The sequence below is a fragment of the Hyla sarda genome, chromosome 8 (genome assembly GCF_029499605.1).
Source record: "Hyla sarda isolate aHylSar1 chromosome 8, aHylSar1.hap1, whole genome shotgun sequence".
In the NCBI taxonomy this organism is placed as follows: Eukaryota; Metazoa; Chordata; class Amphibia; order Anura; family Hylidae; genus Hyla; species Hyla sarda.
Genome location: NC_079196.1, coordinates 222,931,951 through 222,956,917, shown reverse-complemented (window position 1 = coordinate 222,956,917; position 24,967 = coordinate 222,931,951). Strand labels below are relative to the sequence as shown.

At 47.2% G+C, this 24,967-nt stretch overlaps 1 protein-coding gene across 5 annotated transcripts in view; it reads left to right on the top strand.

The window, feature by feature from the left end:
* Window positions 1-1,104: 1,104 nt before the first annotated feature.
* Window positions 1,105-24,967, top strand: part of LOC130284088 (uncharacterized) — a 45,453-nt gene continuing 21,590 nt past the window's right edge. Inside the window, exons 1-5 of one of the 5 annotated variants that reach the window (XM_056534083.1) lie at window positions 1,105-1,190; window positions 9,036-9,093; window positions 13,273-13,474; window positions 15,078-15,187; window positions 21,291-21,501. In XM_056534083.1, the coding sequence (XP_056390058.1) occupies window positions 9,091-9,093; window positions 13,273-13,474; window positions 15,078-15,187; window positions 21,291-21,501 (526 nt within the window). In that variant the 5' untranslated portion in view covers window positions 1,105-1,190; window positions 9,036-9,090. Of the gene's footprint in view, window positions 1,191-1,318; window positions 1,625-1,789; window positions 1,811-9,035; window positions 9,094-13,272; window positions 13,475-15,077; window positions 15,188-21,290; window positions 21,502-24,967 lie in introns of those variants that run through there. The other 4 variants (XM_056534082.1, XM_056534085.1, XM_056534084.1 and 1 more) reach the window with 4 other exon arrangements.

Sequence of the window (24,967 nt, the reverse complement as noted above, 5' to 3'; positions counted from 1 at the left end):
TAAACGCAGGGTTTTTCTGTTTTTGCACTTTTGTTTTTTCCTCTTTACCTTTTAAAAATCATAACCCTTTCAATTTTGCACCTAAAAATCCATATGATGGCTTTTTTTTGCGCCACCAATTCTACTTTGTAATGACATCAGTCATTTTACCCAAAAATCTACGGCAAAACAAAAAAAAAATCATTGTGCGACAAAGAACAGTGTATGCAATCTGAAGATTGTAATAGTCTACTATGGCGGCTATAAAATTGTGTAATTTTTTTTTTATAAATATGATTTAACCCTTTCCCTAATAAATGAAATCACCCCCCCCCCCCTTTTCCCACTTAAAAAAATATGTAAACAAGAATAAACATATGTGGTATCGCCGTGTGTGTAAATGTCTGCACTATAAAAATGTAAGGTTACTTTAACCGCACGGCCAATGGCGTATACGTAAAAAAAAAAAAAAAAAACTGAATTGCATATTTCTGGTCACTTTGTACACTCTAAGAAAATGTATACAAAGTGATTTTAAAAAAGTCCCTTCAAAACAAAAATGGTACCAATAAAAATGACCGATCACGGTGCATAAAATGAGCCTTCATACAGCCCCGTATACGGAAAAATAAAAAAGTTATAGGGGTCAGAATAGGACATTTTTAGACATGATAATTTTTGTACAAAAAGTAATAATTTTTAAAAAGAAATAAAACAAAATCAAACCTATATAAGTAGGGTATCATTTTAATCGTATGGACCTACAGAATAATGATAAGGTGTCATTTTTACCGAAAAATGCACTGCATAAAATTGAAAGTCCCCAAAATTACAAAATGATGTTTTTTTATTTTGCCCGACAAATTTTTCTATTTTTTTTTGTTTCGCCGTAGGTTTTGTGTTGAAGGGATCGATGTCATTACAAAATAAAATTGGTGGAGCAAAAACACGCCCTCATATGGATCTGTAGGTGGAAAATTGAAAGCCTTATGATTTTTAGATGGTGAGGAGGAAAAAACGAAAGTGCAAAAATGAAAATGGCCCTGTCCTCAAGGGGTTAAACGTATACATTAAATGGAGACAATCGCAGCATAAGGTATCATGTCAAGGCTATATATCCTTCATAGGTCAGAAAATCCTCCCAAACTGCACCTGACAGAAAGTGCACAGTCTATGAGGTAAAAACTTTTACCATGACAATATATGAGAAGGTAAATATAAAAATAACTATTCATAATTTATTTAATAACAGATAAATCATTACTTTTTTTCATAATTATATAAGCCGGGGTGACTGGAGCTGCTGTGAGGCCGCCATTATCTGAGGCACAGCCGCCATTTTATGGAACCTTCTTCAGTCGGCTTCTTGTACGGGGATGATACCTCACGATACATCTATAGAGGCTCCTGTGTCGCCACAAGTCTGTAGAGAGTTCTATGTCACGACACGTCTGTAGAGGGCACTGTGTCTCGACACGTCTCTAGGGGTCGCTGTCCCTCTACATACAGGAAACGGCCACCGCCCCCGAGCCTGAAGGAAATTACCTCACATCAGGTCGTGACTGAGGACGGATTCCCGCCAGAACTGAGCCCACCTCAGAGGAGCGGGTGCGGCTGAGCAGATAGTGTCGGCTGGGGGTGACAGGTGAGGCGGCTCTTCTCTCATGGCGGGGTCTCTTCTCTCATGGTGGGGTCTCTTCTCTCATTGCGGGGTCTCATCACCGTTTATTTCATTGTATTTGGAGCTTTTGTCCCCTCCGTGTGTGACTGACCGCTCGTATGGTGGGCGGGGCATCTGTGAAGTAAATTGGCGGGCTGCCTGCTCTAAACGGTATGGGGGGAGATTTAAGAGGTGCAGTTGCCCGTAGCAACCACTCAGGTTTTTGATAAATCTCTCCATATATATATATATTTTTTTTTGGGGGGGGGGGGGATTTATCAAAACCTGAGTGGTTGGTATGGAGTGTTGAAGCCTATATATATATATATATATATATATATCCTCTTAAGTGCTCCCTCACCTAGAGGGGTATTAGTTTCCACTTGGCTGTATGCTCCATAATAAAGGAAAATGGTCTCCCGTTCACCCATACTAAACCTAATACACCCATGAAGGGTCTCGTATACATACCGTATTTTTCGCCCTATAGGACGCACCCAATTTTAAAGGTGCAAAATCTAGAAAAAAAAAGATTCTGCACCCAACAGTGATCTTCAACCTGCAGACCTCCAGATGTTGCAAAGCTACAACTCCCAGCATGCCCGGACAGCCGAGTTGTAGTTTTGCAACATCTGGAGGTCTGCAGGTTGTAGACCACTGGATTGGAGGTAGTACTCACGTGTCCCCGCCGCTCCGGACCCGTTACCGCTGCCCTGGATGTCGCTCCATCGCTGTCGCCGTATCCCCGACAATCCGGACGTCTTCTTCCCCGGGATCCACGCTCTCCGTCGCCGTCATCACGTCGCTACGCACTCCGCTCCTATTGGATGACAGGATGGCGTGCGCGATGACGTCGAAGGAGAGCGCCGCCATGCAGGGGATCCCGGCACGGAGCAGACACCGAGGAGGCAGGTAAGGTCCCTCCCGGTGTCCTGTAAGCTGTTCGGGACGCCGCGATTTCACCGCAGCGGTCCCGAACAGCCCGACTTTCGCTTCAGACTCAGCGGTCAGCTTTGATCGCCATGTCTGAAGGGTTAATACAGGGCATCACCGCGATCGGTGATATCCTGTATTAGCCGTGGGTCCCGGCCGTTGATGACCGCAGGGACCGACCCGATAGGTGTGTATTCGCCGTATTTCCCCCCCTCCCCCCCCCCCTTCCTTGGGGAAGAAAAAGTGCGTCTTATACGGCGAAAAATAAGGTACCTGCAGTCCAGGACCTGATCCCTCTGAAGATCGGCTTCTTTCTTCTGTGAATTGCGCACTGTAGGCGGGTCTGCCGGCTGGATTTGTATATTTATGGGTCATGTGAGTTCTTGTGCCTACTGAGCGCTCACGTGAAAAGCCTCCATGAATATTCAAATCCAGCCGACGGGCCCGCCTCCAGCGCACAATTCACAGAAGAAAGAAGCCGATCTTCAGAAGGACCAGGCGCTGGACTGCAGGTAGGTATATGAGTCAGGAACCCTGCATGGGTCTCCCATTCACCGCCACTATAACCCGGTGTATTGGGTTTATTGTGGGTGAACAAGTGACCGTTTTCCTTTAAAGGGGTACTCCGGCGCTAAGACATCTTATCTGCTATCCAAAGGATAGAGGATAAGATACCTGATCGCGGGGGTCCCACCGCTGGGGACCCCCGTGATCTTGCACGCAGCACCCCGTTATAATCAGTCCCCGGAGCATGTTTGCTCCGGATCTGATGACTGGCGATCACGGGGGCCGGAGTATTGTGACGTCACGGCCCCGCCCCATGTGACATCACGCTCCGCCCCCTCAATGCAAGCCTATGGGAGAAGGCATGACAGCTGCCACGCCCCCTCCCATAGGCTTGCATTGAGGGGGTGGAGCGTGACATCATGCAGGGCCGTGACGTCACAACGCTCCGGCCTCCGTGATCGCCAGTAATCAGACCCGGAGCAAACATGCTCCGGGGACTGATTATAACGGGGTGCAAGATCACGGGGGTCCCCAGCGTTGGGACCCCCGCGATCAGGCATCTTATCCCCTATCCTTTGGATAGCGGATAAGATGTCTTAGCGCCGGAGTACCCCTTTAACCCCTTGGGGACTGAGGGTTTTTCCATTTTTGCACTTTTGTTTTTCCCTCCTTAAGGTTTAAAAATCATAACCCTTTTAATTTTGCACCTAAAAATCCATATTATGGCTTATTTTTTGTGCCATCAATTCTACATTGTAATGACATCAGTCATTTTACCCAAAAATCTACTGCGAAATGGAAAAAAATAATAATTGTGCGAAAAAAGAAAAAACGCCATTTTGTAACTTTTGGGGGCTTCCGTTTCTACGTAGTACATTTTACGGTATAAATGACACCTTATCATTATTCTGTAGGTCCATACGGTTAAAATGATCCCCTACTTATATAGGTGATTTTGTCGCACTTCTGGAAAAAATCATAACTACATGCAGGAAAATGTTTACGTTTAAAATTGTCATTTTCTGACCCCTATAACTTTTTTATTTTTCTGCGTACGGGCCGGTATGAGGGACCATTTTTTGGGCCGTGATCTGAATTGACCATTGACCGTGCGGTTTAATTAACGATATATTTTTACTATTCGGACATTTCCGCACGTGGCGATATCACATGTTTATTTTAATTTTTATTTACACTGTTTTTTTTTTTTAAATGGGAAAAGGGGGGCGATTCAAGGGGGGCGACTTTTATTAGGGAAGGGGTTAAATGACCTTTATACACTTTTTTTCACTTTTTTTTGCAGTGTTATAGCTCCCATAGGGACCTATAACACTGCACACACTGATCTCTTATACTGATCATTGTTATCCCATAGGGACCTATAACACTGCACACACTGATCTCTTATACTGATCATTGTTATCCCATAGGGACCTATAACACTGCACACACTGATCTCTTATACTGATCATTGTTATCCCATAGGGACCTATAACACTGCACACACTGATCTTTTATACTGATCATTGTTATCCCATAGGGACCTATAACACTGCACACACTGATCTTTTACATTGATCTTTATTATCCCATAGGATAACATTGATCAATGATTCTGCCACTTGACTGCTCCTGCCTGGATCTCAGGCTCTGAGCAGTCATTCGGCGATCGGACAGCGAGGAGGAAGATAGGGACCCTCCTGCTGTCCTACAGCTGTTCGGAATACCGCAATTTCATTGTGGCGATCCCGAACAGCCCCCTGAGCTAACCAGGAGCAGTTTACTTTCATTTTAGACGCGGTGTTCAACTTTGAATGCCGCATCTAAAGGGTTAAGTGGCGCGCGCTATTAGCCAGGGTCACACGGCCGTTGTCCTCCGTCCAGATTTTCTCCGTTATTGCCTCCTAAACGGACCATTCTACTAACAGATGCATACTGATAAGGGATGCCATTTAGTGCCACCATTTTGCATCAGTTTTTCATCCGTTAGTATCAGCCGCCCGCAGCCTCCGCCAGCCAGGACTACTACTCTTATCATAGAACAGATTTGTTTCCATGTTGGGGGTAGTAGTACAGGGGCTGAGGGATTGATTGCATCTGTTCTCACTTCTGGGCTCCCGGCGGTGTTTGTAAAGTCACTTAGTGGGGATTGTGATTGTCAACTACATTGGCGGCCGGGGAAGCATAGCGCTGCGAGGATCATATGTATAGAATAGGACTGCACGATATATCGCAAAAGCAATCGAATCGCGATTTTTGCTTTTTGCGATATGGTGATACGGCCCCCCAGGAAAACGTGATTATCTGCTCGGGCTGGCTCCCGTGGCGGGGGGGCGGCCAGAGCAGGTAAACTAATTTAAATACTAAAAGTCAGTGTTTCCCAACCAGGGGGCATCCAGTTGTTGCAAAACTACAACTTTTAGCATGCCCGGACCGGCAAAGGCTGTCCGGGCATGCTGGGAGTAGTAGTTTCACAATAGCTGGAGGCACTCTGCTAGAAAAACACTGAGCTAAGGGTGCAGGGAGAAAAATTTAAAAATCTTCTGCTCACCTAGTCCCGGTCCCTGCAGATTCCTCTCCGTGCGCTCCGAGGTGTCCTCTCTTCTGAGTACAGTAGGAACTTTCCCTTTTCAGCCAATCACTGGCCGCAGTGGTGTCACGTGTCAAGCCAGTGATTGGCTGATGGGGAGAGGTCTTGTACTGCAGTAATACACTGGGTTTCCCGGGTCCCGCGGAAGATTTGAAATCTGCTCGGGAAACCCAGTGTATTGCTGCAGTACAAGAATGTGACAGATGGGGGGAATGTGATGGGAGGGGGAGGGGAATGTGAGGGGGGGGGAGAATGTGACAGGGGGAGGGAGAATGTGACAGGGGGGGAGAATGTGACAGGGGGAGGAGAATGTGACAGGGGGAGGAGAATGTGACAGGGGGAGGAGAATGTGACAGGGGGAGGAGAATGTGACACGGGGGGGATGTGATGGGAGAAGAATGTGACATGGGGAGGAGAATGTGACAGGGGGAGGAGAATGTGACACGGGGGAGGAGAATGTGACAGGGGGAGGAGAATGTGACACAGGGGGGGGATGTGATGGGAGGAGAATGTGACAGGGGTAGGAGAATGTGACAGGGGGAGGAGAATGTGACACGGGGGAGGAGAATGTGACAGGGGGAGGAGAATGTGACAGGGGGAGGAGAATGTGACACAGGGGGGGGATGTGATGGGAGGAGAATGTGACAGGGGTAGGAGAATGTGACAGGGGGAGGAGAATGTGACACAGGGGGGGGGATGTGATGGGAGGAGAATGTGACAGATGGGGGGAATGTGACAAGAGGGCGGGGAATGTGACAATGGGAGGAGAATGTGACAGGGGGAGGAGAATGTGACAGGGGGAGGAGAATGTGACCGGTGGAGGAGAATGTGACCAGGGGAGGAGCATGTGACAGGGGGAGGAGAATGTGACAGGGGGAGGAGAATGTGACAGGGGGAGGAGAATGTGACTGGGGGAGGAGAATGTGACAGGGGGAGGAGCATGTGACAGGGGGAGGAGAATGTGACAGGGGGAGGAGAATGTGACAAGGGGAAGATGTGAAATAGGCGCTGTGCATAAAATGGGTAGGTAGATTGGACATAAAATGGGGGGGGGGATTTCACCATTTTTTTAATTATATCACATATCGTAATATTTAGGCCCAAAGTCGCAATCGCACATTTCCCCCATATCATGCAGCTCTAGTATATAATCTGCAGTTCTATAGCTAGCACAGTGGGGGGCAAAATATCTACCGCAGCAGGGGGGGGGCAGATATAGGGCTATATGTCTGGTCCCCCACTGCGCAAGCTATACACCTTGCCCCCGGCTGTACTAGCTATATATTTTCTGTGCGGACATTCTGCACACTTCTCCCGTCTGAACATATGTACCCTTACTGTAACTTTTTCTAGAGATGTCCTTAGGATAGAATTCCGCCGCTGATATTGATCTGTGCAAAGAAGGAACCTCATTCTTTGTGTGGAATTCCACGATGAACTGCATAGCCGTCAATGGTGATGGCGCAGGGCCGCACAGTCCTACCGCCGGGGGCCATTTGCCCAGTGTTTCCCAACCTTTTTCTGCTCAGGGAACCCCTTGGAAAATTTTTTTTTTCGAGGGGTACTCCTACCGAATTTGACAAGCAAAACAGCCGCAATGCACGACATCAGTTTATCTGTTGGCTATGTCGATTACAGTGCTGCTTTATACAGCAACTCACAAGTGACATCTTCTAAAATCAGTGTCGTTCCCTTCTCTTCTATGGGCCATCATAGTGATTTCTTACAACCACAATTCTTCACCTTAAGGGTCTGTTCACACGTACAGTATTCTGTGCAGATTTGATGCGCAGGATTTCAAACTGTGTTCAGTTTACATTGAAATCTGCAGCAGAAAATCCTGCGCATTAAATCTGCACAGAATCCTGTATGTGTGAATAGACCATAAATCTGCAAAACAAACCTATAATGTTCTTCACTTTTCCTGCATCAGCCTCCAGATGTAAAGGGGTAACAGAGGGGTGTAGAAGAGTGTACATGGGTGACAGGTGTGTAGAGGCGTGCACATGGGTGACAGAGGGGTGTTGATGGGTGACAGAGGGGTGTTGATGGGTGTACATGAGTGACAGAGGGGTGTTGATGGGTGTACATGGGTGACGGGGGCGTAGGGGGTGACAGAGGGGTGTACATGGGTAACAGGTGTTGGGGGTGTAGAGGATTGTACATGGGTGACGGGTGTTGAGGGATGTACATGGGTGACAGATGGGTTCAGAAGAGTACATAGGTGACGGGGGTAGGGGGTGTACATGGGTAACAGGGGTGTTGGGGGTGTAGAGGAGTGTACATGGGTGACAGGGAGGCATAGGGGGTGACAGGGATGTACATGGGTAACGGTGTTGGGAGTGTAGAGGAGTGTACATGTGTGAGAGAGGGGTCTACTTGGGTGACAGATGGGTTCAGAAGAGTGTACATGAGTGACGGGGGGGGCATAGGGGGTGACGGATGGGTGGACAGGACAGGGAGGATGGTCCTGGGGCAGGAGGATGGTCCGGCGCACCATCCCCATTACATATCCCCTTCCCGGCCTGCGGTTAGGAATCACGGCCTTAGCCTAAAAGGCAGTGGAAAAGCAGTTTGCAGGGAATGGAGACATCTAGTGGATAAGACTTTATAGCTGTTTTTTTAGGGTAAGGAATTATGGTAGGTAAGTGATTGACAAATATGTTACTTACCACAAAGGCCTGTGGGCCAAATGCAGCTGCCGGAGATCTCCAGTGATAACTGCACCCAGAGGAAACACATGTCACGTATCCCCAGATGAGCACGTCCTTTAAAGGGGTACTACCGTGCTGACAACTTATCCACTAGCTAAACTCGCACGCAGCTCCCCGCTCTCATCAGGTCTGATGACGGGGCCGGTGATTGTGACGTCACAGCTCCGCCCCAGTGTGACATCACGCTCCGACCCTCAATGCAAGTCTATGGCAGGGGGCGAGACAGCTGTCTCGCCCCCTGCCATAGACTTACATTGAGGGGCAGAGCATGACCTCACATGGGGACGGAGCCGTGACGTCACGATACTCCGGCCCCGTGATCGGCAGTCATCAGACCCGGACCAATGTTCGCTCCGGGTCCTGATTAGAGCGGGGTGCTGCGTGCGAGATCGCGGGTGTCCCCAGTGGCGTGACCTCGTGCAATCAGGCAACTTATCCCCTATCCTTTAGATAGGGGATAGGTTGTCAGCATGGTAGTACCCCTTTAACTGTGTATGAGTCTTTATGGTGCTTTATAAAACGGAATAAACAAATGGTTTGCAAGCACCTTCTACATATAATTTATAGGGCTGTGACTGAACATCAGGGTGTCTGTCGGGTGAAGGTGTTGTCATCTGGTGACTCATTAAAGAAAATTTACTTTCATTTTAAGGAACAGTTGTCACTGACTAAAGAAGCTGAAGCCGGATCTTCTCAAGCTCAGAGAAATGGTGAGTATTTTTACTTATATCTACATTTCCTAAAATGGTTACCAGTGTATCTTATAGGGACCCTCCATTAGAAATAAATAGAGGGAGCATGTTAAATCCTCGCACCCAAGGACCATGAGGGAGGACACCCAGGGAAGGACACAGCGAGGCAGCTGATTTCTGTATATAAATGCGTTTACATTGCGTGTACCCTGTCCCTTCGCCATATGAATCAGTAAATCTTCAGGCCCATACGTCAGAAGGAATAGATAGGCTCCTATTTACCTGAAGGAGGTAAAGAGCATTCATGGTGTACATTGGTGTACTTATAAACTGTATATTGTAATGTATATTCCATACAGAGGCCACAAAAACATGTATAAGGCTGAACACACCACACCACGTTTTTGCAATACAGTTCCCGTATACATTTTCAATTTGAAAACCGTACCAAACCGTATTGAAAACCGTATGCATTGACTCTCCATTGAAAACCATATGTCAAACGATGCATCAGGTTGTGTCCGCTTTGCAACCTGTACGGTTTTGTCAGTTTTTTTCCCGTACCCAAAATCCTAGCCTACCACGGTTTTTGGTCCGGGTGAAAGACCATATTGAAACGTATACGTTTTTTTTAAACATGGGAGTCAATGGGAACCGTACAGAACTGTATGTGCGTACGGTTCCATCCGGTTTTCACCAATACGGCTTTTGACTTTGCACAGTTTTTTCCTTGGAATTTCAATCAAACAAGTGAAACTTTATTCATAATGGAGTGAAAAGTTAAAAACGTATTCCTTTTTTTTTTTTTCTTAAAAAACGGATGCAACCGGACATAATTTTTCACACCGTATACGGATAAAAATTTGTACACACGTTTTGATACAGTTTAGTCCGGTTTTGAGGAATGCGCTTAAAAAAAAAAAAATCAAAAACCTGATACGGGAAATGTATTGCAAAAACGTGGTGCGAACTCAGTCTTACCCAGCATTCTTTTTTATCATGGGAGCCTATGTGTGACATATAGTGGAACATGTCAGAAATATTTGTTAGGCAATCCTGCCAGCAAACAGTGTGAACTGATCCTAAGGTGATGTGGATGTAGCAGAGCTGCACGTGTCCTGCTATAATTCGATGGTCTCTGTTAGAGTAAATTCGATTCGTCACGAACTTCTCGGCTCGGCAGTAAATGACTTATCCTGCATAAATTAGTTCAGCTTTCAGGTGCTCCGGTGGGCTGGAAAAGGTGGATACAGTCCTAGGAAAGAGTCTCCTAGGACTGTATCCACCTTTTCCAGCCCACGGGAGCACCGGAAAGCTGAACTAATTTATGCAGGAAAAGGCATCAACTGCCGAGCCGAGAAGTTCGTGACGGATCGAATTTACTGTAAGTTCGCTCATCTCTAGTCTATGTAGTTGGGTACTGAATGGACGACTCGTGTGCTATTGATGTGGTGACTAGTGGTTATGCTTGCCTTCCTGATGTGTGTGTAGCTTGGAGTTTGTATGACCTGCTGTGAACCGGCTGTTGATGTGACTATGCCTGGGTCTGGGGGAATGAGTTCTCCTTTTCACCTGTATTTTTATTATGGAATTGGGGGAGCTCGATTGTGCTTTCTTTCTACTATGGGCTCCAGAGCTTGTGTGGGGGTGGGATGAGACGGATTTGTTTTCTGTGGGGGGTGGGGTGGGAAGTTGTTGGGGATTGTATGTTGATGTTTTATCATGTTTTAAGACAAAACCTTAATAAAAATTATCTGATTTAAAAAAAAAAAAATAATTTGATGGTCTCCAAACTATGGATATCCAGCTGTTGCAAAACTACAACTCCCAGCATGCCCGGACAGCCGTTGGCTGTCCGGGCATGCTGGGAGTTGTAGTTTTGCAACAGCTGGGTGTCCACAGTTTGAAGACCACTGCCCTAATAAGCTGCATAGACAGGGTTGTCCTTGTGAGACGTGTGGGGTGAGGGTGATGTGATGGCCATGGCAGTGATTAAAGGGGTAGTCCAGTGGTGAAAAATGTATCCACTATCCTAAGAATAGGGGATAAGTTTGAGATCGCAGGGGGGTCCGACCGCTGGGGCCCCCTGCGATCTCTCTGTACGGGGGCCAGGCTCTCCGGCCAGATAGCGGGTGTCGACCTCCGCACGAAGCGGTGGCCGACACTCCCCCTCAGTACATCTCTATGGCAGAGCCGGAGATTGCCGAAGGCAGCGCTTCGGCTCTGCCATAGAGTTGTATTAAGGGGGCGTGTCGGCCGCCGCTTCGTGCGGAGGTCGACACGCCCCCTTCCCGTGGGCTGTCGGGGCTCCATACAGGAGATCGCAGGGGGCCCCAGCGGTCGGACCCCCTGCGATCTCAAACTTATCCCCTACCTTAGGATAGGGGATAAGTTGTTCACCACTGGACTACTCCTTTAAACGCACTGTAAGGTACGTATTTTTTTTTTTCCAGTTTTTTTCCCGTACCCAAAACCGTAGCCTACCACGGTTTTTGGTCCAGGTTAAAAACAGTATTGAAAAGTGTATGTTTTTTTTACATGGGAAGCATACAGAACCGTATGTGTGTACGGTTCCATACGGTTTTCACCATACGGTTTTTTACTTTGCACAGTTTTTTTCTTGGAAGTGAAACTTTATTCATAATGGAATGAAAAGTTAAAACCTGATACTGGAACTGTATTGCACAAACTAAATATGGCCGCTGTCTTCTCCACTCAGAGGTGATCCCTCCTATCAGATATTTATTATTTATTCTGGAAATCCTCTAAATATCTGTAGTGGAAAAACCCCTAGTGAGCAATTTTGGGGATGAAACAAAAGAGAAACAATACATCTGGAAAAGTGAAAGCAAAAGCAAGCAAAATATAAAAGTAATTATATGTGGGAACAGGCTGGGGGATCTTCTCTATCTCTTATAGTTTCTCTCTCTATAGTTTCTTGTGTTCTTCAGCATCTACAGTGCCACCTCAGTGAGTAAACTACCCCGATCCAGACTAAATTTCCTTATATCCTATTTATATTGGCCCTTTGTGTTCAAGGTTTTTATTTTCAGTTCCTTTGTAAAGAGTCTCAATTTGCGATCTGTTCCTGGCTTTATACAGTATTTCATAATTGCAATTAAAAACATGAAAGTACCTGTCAAAAATCAAAGAAGTATTCCCACCTAACGCTGCTTTCACACTATTAAAACACCGGCTGGCTCCTTACATGACGGTGCGCTCAGCCTATCACTGGCCGAGGCGGGACATCACTGTGGCCGGTGATAGGCTGAGCGCCGTCCCCAGGAAGCAGCATGAAGATTGCAGCGGAATGTACGAAGGTGATTCAAAGTTTATTTTTGCAGCCCAGGCACAGTACAGATGTCCTTTATTAATAATTTCCAGCACCACGGCACACAACTAATTCATTTAAAGCGCCGGCGGGTCATATATGATTAGTTCCCAGATGTGCGGGACAGCGCAGCGGGGGGGTGGAAAAGCAGAGCAGCGCCCTCAGGTCACTTATGATTAGTTCCCCAGCTTGTGGGGGAGAACACCGTTAAATACCGTGGAACCGCCATAACTTCCAAAAATACCGTGATATGCATTTTCGGTTATACCACCCAGCTCTAGTTTGACACTCTTCCTTTGCAAACTGCTCCAAGTCTCTCTTCTTTTCCTAACAGCAATTTTAAGATCTCTCCAGGGAGTGCTTTTTTACAACTTTAGCCACTGCGATCCACTTTGAACGCTGCGTCTAAAGGGTTAATAGTTCGCGGCACGGGGATCGGTGCTGCGCGCTATTAGCCACGGGTCCCGTCCTTTGTTAGATGCCGGGCCCGACCCGCTATGATGCAGGGTCACGGCATGACCCCACGTCATAGAAAGGGAGCGGACTAATGGGAGTACATGTACGCCCTTGGTCCTTAAGGGGTTAATGGGGAATGCTCAAAAGTCCATGTGTTCCAAGAAAAATATAGCTCTGAAAAGCGACATCACTTTTCAGAGCGGGTCCACTAGGTAGGGTCACATTGAAATCTATTGGAGCTTGGAAAAACCGCCCAAAAACCCCACAGCCAATTCCATGCTGATTTTGAGGTGTGTTTTGGAGTGTTTATTCTTTATTTTTACCGGTGTGGACATTAGTCTTCCCCAAATGCCTCAAGTATTTTTTTGTTTTATTACGGTTGATTTGGTCTTCTTCTCTCCCTTTTGCAGGAAGTTATGAAGCTTTGTCCAGCTGTGGACGGTGTGTGCAGATTCCTCTATGAGCAGCTGGTCATCCTTTTCCACGACCATGAATGTGGCCAATGTCAGAGAACATACAACATACTTCAGTACAGTGCTTTACCCTTGTGTCAGAGCGTGGATGCCGTACTTAGCCACATGAAGTATTGCAGAGCTGGGATGTCCTGTCAAAGTAAGATCAAAGAAAACACTATAATAGGACCTTATCTTGTATATTGTGCAACTTAGGGGGCAGGTCTTGTCGTTGTCCATGCTGAGATGGTAATGTTGGCCATACACTGGTCATATGCCTGTTCGGCCAACATTTATTTCCCCCTGACTTCCTGTGATAAGCATACCAAGCATATGTTGGTAGATGCAGAACCACCGGAGCTTCAGGTAAGTAACTTTATTGATCCAGCATGCAACGCGTTTCGCTGCGCATGCGCAGCGAAACGCGTTGCATGCTGGATCAATAAAGTTACTTTCCTGAAGCTTCGGTGGTTCTGCTCCTCTTGTCCCGATCAGCGCTGGGTGATTCTGTCTTCCTCTGATGTCCTTCTTTATGTGTACCTTTTATCTATTGTGTACACTACAGCCAGCCTTACATTGATTTTTGTGACCCACCTTGTCTTGTCTTAGGCTGGGTTCACACCAGGTTTTTGCAATACAGTTCCCGTATACGTTTTCAATTTGAAAACCGTACAGAACCGTATTGAAAACCGTATGCATTGACTTTCTATTGAAAACCGTATGCATTGACTTTCTATTGAAAACCGTATGCCAAAAGATGCATCATGTTGTGTCCGTTTTGCATCCTGTACGGTTTTGTTAGTTTTTTTTTCCCGTACCCAAAACTGTAGCCTACCACGTTTTTTTGGTCCAGGTGAAAAACCGTATTGAAACCTATAAGTTTTTTTTTAACATGGGAGTCAATGGGAACCGTACAGAACCGTATGTGCATACAGTTTCGTCCGGTTTTGCACATTTTTTTTTCTTGGAATTTCAATCAAATAAGTGAAACTTTATTCATAATGGAATGAAAAGTTAAAAAACGTATACGTTTTTTTCTTAAAAAACGGATGCAAGCGGACATCATTTTTCTAACTGTATACGGATAAAAATTTGTACACATGTTTTGATACAGTTTATTCCGGTTTTGAGGAATCACATTTTTTTTTTTTTTTTTTATCAAAAAGCTGATACGGGAACTGTATTGCAAAAACATGGTGTGAACCCGGCCTTAGGCTGGAATCGCACATACAGTTATTAAGACAAAGCCACAAATAGGAACGGGAACGTCCCTCGCGCAATGAATCCACTGCTGCCTTTAGCTCAAAAAAAAGTTTGTCTTCAAATTACAGCAGCCAGCAAGGACCCATTTGCCATTTCTAACAACCACCAACCCTAAAGAGCCAGTGATATAGAAAAGGCCTATGTCATAAAATGCCTGAAAACACAATTTAAAGTTCTGATTGGAGTCTCCATCAAAATGTTCCAATCATAGTTAAAAATATCTGTGCAAAAACGTCTGTGAACCTGAATTTAATTTATGCATCCCGAACCAGCCCTAGGGTACCAGTAATGAGCAAATAGTAGGGTCAAGGAAATTGTGTGATGTTAGGACAGAAATGAAGGTGAGGATTGACACTTTACACGCTGTCACCCATTCATTGTCAGGTTATCGATTACCTGTTTCTCAAGAATAAGGTTTCACATGTTTCTGTCTTCAGTGAGATTTTTGGGCTGTACTTTTATACAGGATCTGAACTTTTTATTTTACATTTTGTCTATAGTTCCCAGTTGTTCTTCCGTAAGAGTCATCGTGTCACATTGGAAGGTGTGCAGAAACAAAGAGTGCCCTGTTGCTTTGAATCTAAGTAAAGATCGCAAAGGAAACATCCAGGTAGTGTAAATGTCAATCTAAAACCAGAATCATAATACAAAAAATCTAAAACCAGAATCATAATACCAAAAAACATACAAACACATACCAGATGGTTTCACTTAGATAGCGTATACTGAAACTAGGCAGTCTGAGAATGTGGAAACTTTATCAAAGTGACTCTTGCTGTTTGGTACATCCGTAGAATGTCTGGTTTATGTTGGCAGAAAATCCATGCCTAAATTTTGGCACGTTGACACGTCATGTCCCCTCCCCCAGTGAAGCCGCAATTTTGTCACACAAGCTATAGAGTGTCTAAAACACAAAATAAATCTGTTTAATGGTAGGTTCACACTTGCATAATTATGCTGCAGATCTGCTGCCCATTGAAGTCAATGGGCAGCAAAATCTATTGAAGCAGTTCTGGAGCAGAAAATACGCACGTGTACCCTACCCTTAGGGAACGTTCACACATACAGGGTCTGCTGCTAATTTTGTGCTTCTGATTTGCTACCATTAACGTCAATGAGTAGCAAAATCAGCTGAAGAAAATATGCAGCAGATCCTGTACGTGTGAACGTACCCTTATGCTAGGTTCACACTTCGTGATGGCTGCTTTTCCACAGACTTTTGTAGAGCACTAAAAAAAAAGATTTTTTTTGTACTCACCGTAAAATCTCTTTCTCGTAGCCTTCATTGGGGGACACCTAACTGATGGGTATATTCTCTTGCCACTAGGAGGCGCTGACACTAGGAAAAAAGAAAGGTCGGCTCCTCCCTGGCAGGATATACACGCCCACCTGCAGTGAGGCAACCAGTTTTGTCACAAAGCAGCAGGAGAAGCCCGAGAGGAAATACGTCCGAAGGACCCCAGAAAGGAATCCCGGAAACAACCCAAGAACTGGAAAAAGAAGAAATGGGTGGGTGCGGTGTCCCCCAATGAAGGCTACGAGAAAGAGATTTTATGGGGAGTACCAAAAAAATCTCCTTTTCTCGGTCGCTCTTCATTGGGGGACACCTAACTGATGGGATTTACAAAAGCAGTCCCCTAGGGTGGGAAAAAACAACCACCAGCGAAAAGGAGACAGTCCAAGACTGAACTCGCATGCCCGCAAGGACTATGGACGAGTCCCCAGGCCGGAAACATACAAAACCCAGAACAAATGAGTTCCCGTAAGACCTCCCATCCAAGGAGAAGGACCGGAACACCAAGGGAAAGGTCCATCCACTAAAGAGACCCAAGGAACCTGGGTCATATAGAGAGACGAGAAAACACAGGAAAAAGGGAACCAGATGACCGCGGAAAAACTCTCCTGCGAGAAAACTTCCAGAAAGAAGGGAAGGAGAGCAGAACAGAAAGACCACCCCGACCAACGGAACGCTGAGGAGTCGGGGGCTGGTTGCCACAATCCAAGACTGAACCCTCACCAAGGCTTAAGGAATCGGAGAGCCGCCTGAAAAGAAGGCACACGCAGCATCGCAGGACAGAGTCCAAATCAAGGGGATCAGCAGTGAGAGATCAGAGTGGACTGAGTAGACCTGAGCAGCCTCAAGAAACATCCCGTCAAAACGGGAATGAAGGAGGACCAATGAGAGCCCAGCTTTGACTCCCAGGGTCCGGGCATAGGAAGAATTACTCCAGAAGACTGTGGAGCCAATGCAGTACAACTGACCCAGACAAAAGGGTAAGAAGGACATACAGAGCACTAGGCGGTGATAGCAGACAGAAAGAGCACAAGCCCAGACTTGAAAAAAACACAGTTGAATGCATGTTAGCAAAAAGAGTCCCTCCAGGAGGGAAAAAACAAGGGTGGTTGAGACGGCAACTCAAGTAGAGACCTACGATAAGCATCCTGATCCCCGCACTCCAAGTGAAAAGGGGAGCAGCAAACGCGCTAGGCGCAGAAGGAGCAGGGGAATGCAAATACTGGGTGGACGAAGCCCCCAGGCACCAGCGGCAACCCCTGCCGCCTGAAGGCGCCACCGTGCGAACCAAGAGAGATCAGAGCCCCGTCCCCCGAAGCTGGGCAAAAAAAGACCCGCTGAGGATTAATCCAGTGTGACGAGGAGGTGCCAGAATCACCCTGGACAGAGACCCCGGAAAAAAACACCCGGAAATACAGGGAGGGGCTGAACCGACAGGCGCCCCAGCAGGCCCCATGTCAGAATAGAGGTGCTCAATCAAAACGGAACAGCGGAGACAAAGTCACTGGAAGTCCCAGGGCACAATCCCCGAGCAAAAGGAAGATGGCTCTAATACTACAACGCGGTCCTAGCATATGTAGGAACACAGACATGAGGACCCCACGACAACAGTGGCGTACGGACACGGGAAAAACGCAGACATCCAAAGGACCAGCAGGGAGGGAGGTATGCCCACAGCAGACCAACAGTGCAACGTAAGAAAGAAGAACAGAGCGACGCTGCTGTTGCTGCAAAAGGCCCTGGAACCCACAGACAAAAACCCCACCCCATCTCCTAACAGTGCCAAACACCAAGGCTGAAGCCGCAGACTCAGGAGACGAAGCATGAACGTGGAGCAGGAAAAAAGGCCGACACAGAGTGACCTATAGGAAGAAAGGGTCCTAAGAACCCACATGCACACCCTCTGCGGGACTGCACCCGGGAGAGAGACACCGGACAACAGATGCAGTGGCACCCGAATGTGGGAGGTGACCAGGTGGAATATAACACCAAGCAGACACAGACTGGTCCTGGGGCCTAGAGACTGTGAGGCACATCTGGTCCCACACATGGAGACACACAGTGGGAAAAGAGACCCGCCTGTAGACAGTAGCAGGCAACCCTGTAACCAGCATGAGGCGCAGTGCATAAGGCACAAGAGGCCTCTCGGAGAGACTACAGTAAAACCACCATGGGAGTGGGGAACCAGCGAACACGGGGAGCAGCCGACAAAGGAGGAAGGTCGGGGCGGTCAGTAAACCCCGCCCCCAGGAGAAAGATAGAGGGAAGCAGAGGGGCCGCGGAATGCATCCCTGACATCCCGTAAAGTGTCTGCGGGACACGTTGGGTCAGGTCCACGTATACCACGTGTCCCAAGGGACAGCGAGTCATCCCAGCGGAAAACCTCACACCGTAGTGAGGTTGAGGAAGACCATCGCAGATACACCGGAGATGTGAGGTGTAACAAGCGGCGCAGGAAACTATGCAGACCACTACCTGACTGACAGGTACATGATCATAGAAGACGAGGTACGTTATCGGCACCTCGCTCAGTAGTGAGGTATGGGAACTCCAGCCTCAGATTCATCAGACGTGTGATGTATGACAGGCGGTGCGGGCAACCATGCAGACCACTGACTGGCTCACTCGTATGGGACCAAGCAGGGAAAGGAACACTCCGTCGGACGCCGCACACAATAGTGAGGTACCAAAAAAGCAGAGGCACCAGTTGGTTGATGCAGGACAGGCGGTGAAGACAACCCAGCAAACGAATGTCTGGCGTACTGGAATGGGTCCAAAGTAGACAACGATGCACCCCACCAGCAATGAGGTACCGGAACCCAAGCTGCAGAGACATAAGCTGTCTGAAGATCGACAGACAGTGCAGCAACCATGCAGATCACTGTTTGACCAACCAGCATGGAGCCACAGAAGACAACCACTCTTGCCCTCGGCACCACGCCAAGTAGTGAGGAACCGGAACCCCAGGCGCAGATACATCAGCCATCTGATGCATGACAGGCGGTGAATACACCCATGCAGACCACTGTCAGGCTTACAGGCATGGTGCATGACAGGCGATGAATACACCCATGCAGACCACTGTCAGACTTACAGGCATGGATTCACCGAAGACAATGGACAGATATGTCAGCAGAGAGCACTGGGGTCATGATGTCGGCAAGAAGCACTGCTGCCAAGCCACCGCTCGGCTCCAGGAGAAGGGAGTACAACAAAGCTCCCTCCGAGCTTAAGCCCTGGGAGCTAAAGGAGCGCTGCCGAGCCCACACTTGGGGACGGGGAGGGGGTCCCTTGAATTAGACCCCAGCAGCGCGCGAGACGGAAAGGAGGAGCTGTCTAACCTCCCGACTCGCACGGGAATCAGTGGAAGAAGAAGGGGCGGAGCTATGTGCCGCCATGGTTCCCCGAATTCCCGGCAGCCAAGTTCCCCAGAACGCACCCCCGCCGGTAACACATAGCGGACGGAGGGGCGACGGCTCCAGACAAAGGCAACCCCCCCCCGAGCCCAATAGATGCAGTCGAGGCTGCATGAATAAAATAGCGAGGATTAACCCCTCACTGTCCGGACTCCCCAAAACAGCCCCAGAGATAGTATAACACTACTGCTCGTACTGCTAGGGGAGAGGAGGGAGGGGGGGAGGGAGTATACTCACCTCATATGCTGTACTCACCTATCTTCACATACTCGCCTGGAGACGTCTTCAGCCAGCATTTTAGCCACCTGCTTCACGTCATGCTGCTACAGCCCAAGGCGAGCAGGGAAAATAGGGGGACCTGGACCCACGGTGCAACCCCAGGCGCTGGCCGTTGGTGTGAAGGGGTTAACGGTGCATTGGAATCTTTGTCAATGTCCCGTGCCCCTTAGCCGCATATGGGGGAACAGGTAGCGCCATGCTCCTGAACCCCCACCTGAAAAAGGGAAACAAAAAGAAGTAAAAAACCTGACTAAACAGCCCTTACTTAAAAATAATAAAAAGACCAGGTCTGGAGAGCTCCTAAGTGACACTAGCTAAATCTGGTTGCCTCACTGCAGGTGGGCGGGTATATCCTGCCAGGGAGGAGCTGACTTTTCTTTTTCCTAGTGTCAGCGCCTCCTAGTGGCAAGAGCATATACCCATCAGTTAGGTGTCCCCCAATGAAGAGCGACCGAGATATACAGTTATTAGTTTTTATACCTATTTTACTCTGTATTTTTCTTGTGATTTTACTGTGTGTGATAGATGATAATGCGCAAAGATGTGCCAAGGTTTGGTGCAATTTACACCATGGAAAACACAATTGAGTAAATGTTTTTGTAGTATGGTACTGAATATAGCCTTAAAGGGGTACTCCAGTGGAAAACTTTTTTTTTTTTTTTTTATCAACTGGTGCCAGAAAGTTAAACAGATTTGTAAATTACTTCTATAAAAAAAATCTTAATCCTTCCAGTACTTATTAGCTGCTGAATACTACAGAGGAAATTATTTTCTTTTTGGAACACAGTGCTTTCTGCCGACATCATGACCCCAGTGCTCTCTGCTGACATATCTGTCCATTTTAGGAACTGTCCAGAGCAGCATATGTTTTCTATGGGGATTTTCTCCTACTCTGGACCGTTCTTAAAATGGACAGAAGTGTCAGCAGAGAGCTCTGTGTTCCAAAAAGAAAATTATTTCCTCTGTAGTATTCAGCAGCTAATAAGTACTGGAAGGATTAAGATTTTTTAATAGAAGTAATTTAGAAATCTGTAAAAATTTTCTAGCACAAGTTGATTTAAAAAAAAAAAAAAAAAAAAAAGGTTTTCCACCGGAGTACCCTTTTAAAGGTGTTTACAGTGACAAATTTATCCTTTGATAAATAGCTCTGGTTGCTATAGAAATAATAAATAATAGAAAACATACTCACCTGCTCCATTCCCCCACTTCTACAGTTATAACAGTTCTCGGTTCCTGGTGCTCTCTGCTTCTTTTTGCTTCCGAAGAAGTTCCAACCATGCAGGGTCTTGCCACAGCGTTGATCCTCCTCAGTCAGTGATTGGCTTAGTGGGAAATTCATGCAGGGCCAGCATGTCATTGGAAGCAGGAAGAAGCAGAGAAAAATGGAGACCCGGAGCTGTCGCCTGGGGATCAGGGCGGGTGAGTGTTTGTTTTTTTCAGTACCCAGGGTATGTTAAATAAAAATCCCCGGACCGCCCCTTTAATTTGTGCCAAAGTCAAATACACCTGCCATATATGTGGGATTGGTTGAGTCCTGACTTCTGAATAAATGGCTGAAAATCCGCACCAAGAAAAAGCGGATCAGAAATGACCCAACCTGTGAGTCCTGCAAGTCTAAAACAACATTCCGCACTAATAAAAAAAAAACCTTAGTAAATCAGGACCATTGTCTTTTCTTTTTACAATGCTCTTTATATAATCTTCCTTTTTTTGCCATTATTCAGTTGCTTTTACAAGCAGAGGTGAAATCGTTTTCGGCTATGGAAACCACTTGCCAACACATCAATAAGCAGCTGATCCTGCTGTTCCTCAAACACGATTGTGAGGCGTGCGTAGAAATACATTACCAGCATTACAGCGATCTGCCCCTGTGCCACAGCGTGGACGCCATGCTCAGTCACATGAAGTTCTGCAGAGCTGGGATGTCCTGCAAAGGTAGGTTCACTGCAGAAAACATTATACGTATACAAATGTGAATTCAGGTAGAGGAAACAGGCATGGTCGCACATCTACATATTGTATATTGATCTAATTGCTTCCCACCATAAATTCAAAAACTAACAGGTTGTTAGTATACATTTTGATCAAAAGGTACAAGCCCACTCGCCACGTCAAGGCCACCTAAATTGAGTGGGTCCCTAACGTCCCTAGCATATAATGGCGTAGCACTGGGCGGCGACCACCACCGCCGCGACACCAGTGCCCACAGGGGGGACGACCTACTGGCAGAGCGGCCCCAATGCCACTCAAACCAGTCCATGGGTCGCACCTTCCCACAGACACGGTGCCACGGCAGCAACGGACGCCGCACAGCACCACACCAGTGTGATGGTAAGGTGTAACAGCTCACTTACCATGCGCTCCCAGTCAGACAGGGAGGCTGCTAGGAAAGAAATGGCCCTTGTGTAGCTAACTACTACTTATATAGGGTTGGGCTGAGGGGGTGGGGCAGAGTGCAGACACATGATAAAACAAAAAAAAAAAGGAGGGGATAGAAAACACAATGTGAATTCAGGTAGAAGAAACGGACATGGTCGCACATCTACATATTGTATATTTTTATGCTAGGGACGTTAGGGACCCACTCTAATTAGGTGGCCTTGACGTGGCGAGTGGGCTTGTACTTTTTTATCAAAATGTATACTAACAACCTGTTAGTTTTTGAATTTATGCTGAGAAGCAAATAGATCAAATTACTAGATGTAGATGTGCGACCATGTCTGTTTCTTCTACCTGAATACGTATACAAATATCTGCTTATTGTCAGAAGAAATAATATCATCACTTTTGCTCCTGGAAGATTTATCAAAACCTGTACAGAGGAAAAGGTGCCCATAGCCACCAATCAGCTCACTTCTTTTATTATTCAGAGGCCTCTTTCTGATTGGTTGCTATGGGCTACTGGTCGTCTTTTGTGGCTTTACTCCGCTTCATACTGCAGTGAATGGCTCATGTGACCAAAACTGCAGCTCCTGGGTCAGGGAAAACCAGAGATAAGTTTATACGTATTTTATCATCAGATTTGTGTAGACACCTACATTTTATTCTCTTTACGAGTTGACATCTTTTCATTATGATGCAGTTTTTGCTCTCTAGCGCCCTCCTTTTACTTCATATCAGTGTTTCCCAACCAGTGTGACTCCAGCTGTGGCAAAACTACAACTCCCAGCATGCTCGGACAGCCGAAGGCTGTCCGAGCATGCTGGGATTTGTAGTTTTGCCACAGCTGGAGGCACACTGGTTGGGAAATACTGCACTATATTATCACTCATTGTCACTCATTTCTGCAGTTTCCCCTAACTTTTTGGGAATTTCCAAGGGGGAATTCTCATGAGAAAATTCTTAATGTTAATGTGTCAGCCCAGGGGTTGGCCACCATTAAATGGGTACTCTCATAAAAATAAATTATTAAATAGATTATGTAAAAGCAAAAATGTTTCTAATAAGTTTTATAAAGAAAAATGTTATATGTAGTTTTTTACATTTGAAAACCTGGCCACTAGGTGTCACCCTATATGGCTCAGGATTACTTTTCCCCCCTCACGTTCAGCACGTTCGGACCAACGCTGGCCAGGCAGCGTGCCACAGCGTGGTCCGGAATGCGCGTTAACAGCGCGCTCTCTGCCTGTATAGGAAACAGGCAAAGAGCGAGCACAGCGCTCGTGCACGCGCGGCTTGCGAAACTTAAATTTCTCTATCGGCTCCATTGGGGGACACAGACCTTGGGTATATGCTGCTGTCTCTAGGAGGCTTGACACTATGGTAACCAAAAAGTCGGCTCCTCCCAGCAGGATATATCCGCCTCCACTGAGCAATTCAGTTTTTGCTTAGTGTCTTAAGGAGGTGGACACTGGTCTGGTATTCTCCAGACCAGGTCTCATATTTTTTATTTTCCTAGTTAGGGAATGTGTTAGTTCTTTTATTCCTTTTTCTTTCCGTTTTCAGGTGGGGACTCAGGAACTACGGTTCACTGTTTCCCCATTGCGAGAGGTGGCAGGCATCTTGGATGTACTGTTAACCCCCTCTCGCCAACGGTTAGCGCTTGGGGTTGTACCTCATGGGTCCGGGTCCCCCTACCTCCCTGTTCGCCTCGCTATGAGCTTGGCTTGCTGCAGGTGACAATGCTGACTGAAAGCTCCATGACGTAAGTTCTTCAGACAAGGGGAGTATATCTCCCTCTCTCTATAGGTCCTGGATGAGCCCTTGCAACCTCTGGAGACCCCTGCCTTGTGACCACTCTTATGCTAGTTTTTGGGGGTCTGCCTGGAGGGTATTGTTCCCTCCTTATTCTCTATATGGAGCCCCCCTTTTTTTTATGGACAGGGGCTCTCTTTATTAATTTGGGGGATGACAGTGTTGCTTCTGTGTGGTGATTTTCCCTGCACTCCGGGCCTGGGATCACTATGCGCGCGGATGCCCTAGTAATTCCGTGGTCGGGCTTTGTCCTGCCCTATCTGTTCCCTCCCCCTCCTTCCCAGGGTTCTGAGGAAGCTCAAGGTGGAAGGAGTTCCCGCCATTCTGGTGGCTCCAGACTGGCCCTGAAGGGCATGGTACGCCGACGTGGTCTGGCTTCTGGACGAAGTTCCGTTCCGTCTCCCACTTCGTCTAGACATACTGTCACAGGGTCCCCTTTGCCACACCTATTTACAGTCGCTGCATTTGGCGGTGTGGCGGTTGAGACCGCGGTTCTAAGGGCCCGTGGCTTCTCTTCCCAGGTCATTCGCACCATGCTCAGGGCTCGCAAGACCTCCTCTTCGAAGATTTATCACCGTACCTGGCGGGCTCACTTTCGTTGGTGCGAAACTCAGACCTTTTCTCCAGTTACCTTTTCCGTTGCCCGTCTCCTCTCCTTTTTGCAGTCGGGGTTGGAACAAGGGCTGGCTCTCAGCTCCCTTAAGGGTCAGGTTTCGGCCCTTTCCATTCTCTTTCAGCGTCCTCTGGCTTCCAATTCGCATGTCCAGACCTTCCTTCAGGGCGTGGCACACGCTGTCCCCCCTTACCGGTCCCCTTCTCCCCCTTGGGACTTGAACTTAGTTCTAGGCACTCTCCAGGACACACCTTTTTAGCCTCTTAGGGAGGTTCCCCTTCGCCTCCTATACTGGAAGGTGGCTTTTCTTCTGGGTATTACTTCCATTAGGAGAGTATCTGAACTGACAGCTCTCTCCTGCCGTTCTCCTTTCCTGATAATTCATCAGGACAAGGTTTTTTTCCGGCCAGATCCGTCCTTCTTACCTATCTCAATGAGGCCATCGTCCTTCCGTCCTTTTGTCCCGCTCCTTCTCATCCCAGGGAGCGCTTACTCCTCAAATTGGATGTGGTATGGGCTGTTCGGACTTATCTTTCTGTCACCTCTTCCTTTCGTCAGTGCGATTCTTTTTTTGTCCTTACGGAAGGTCGTCGA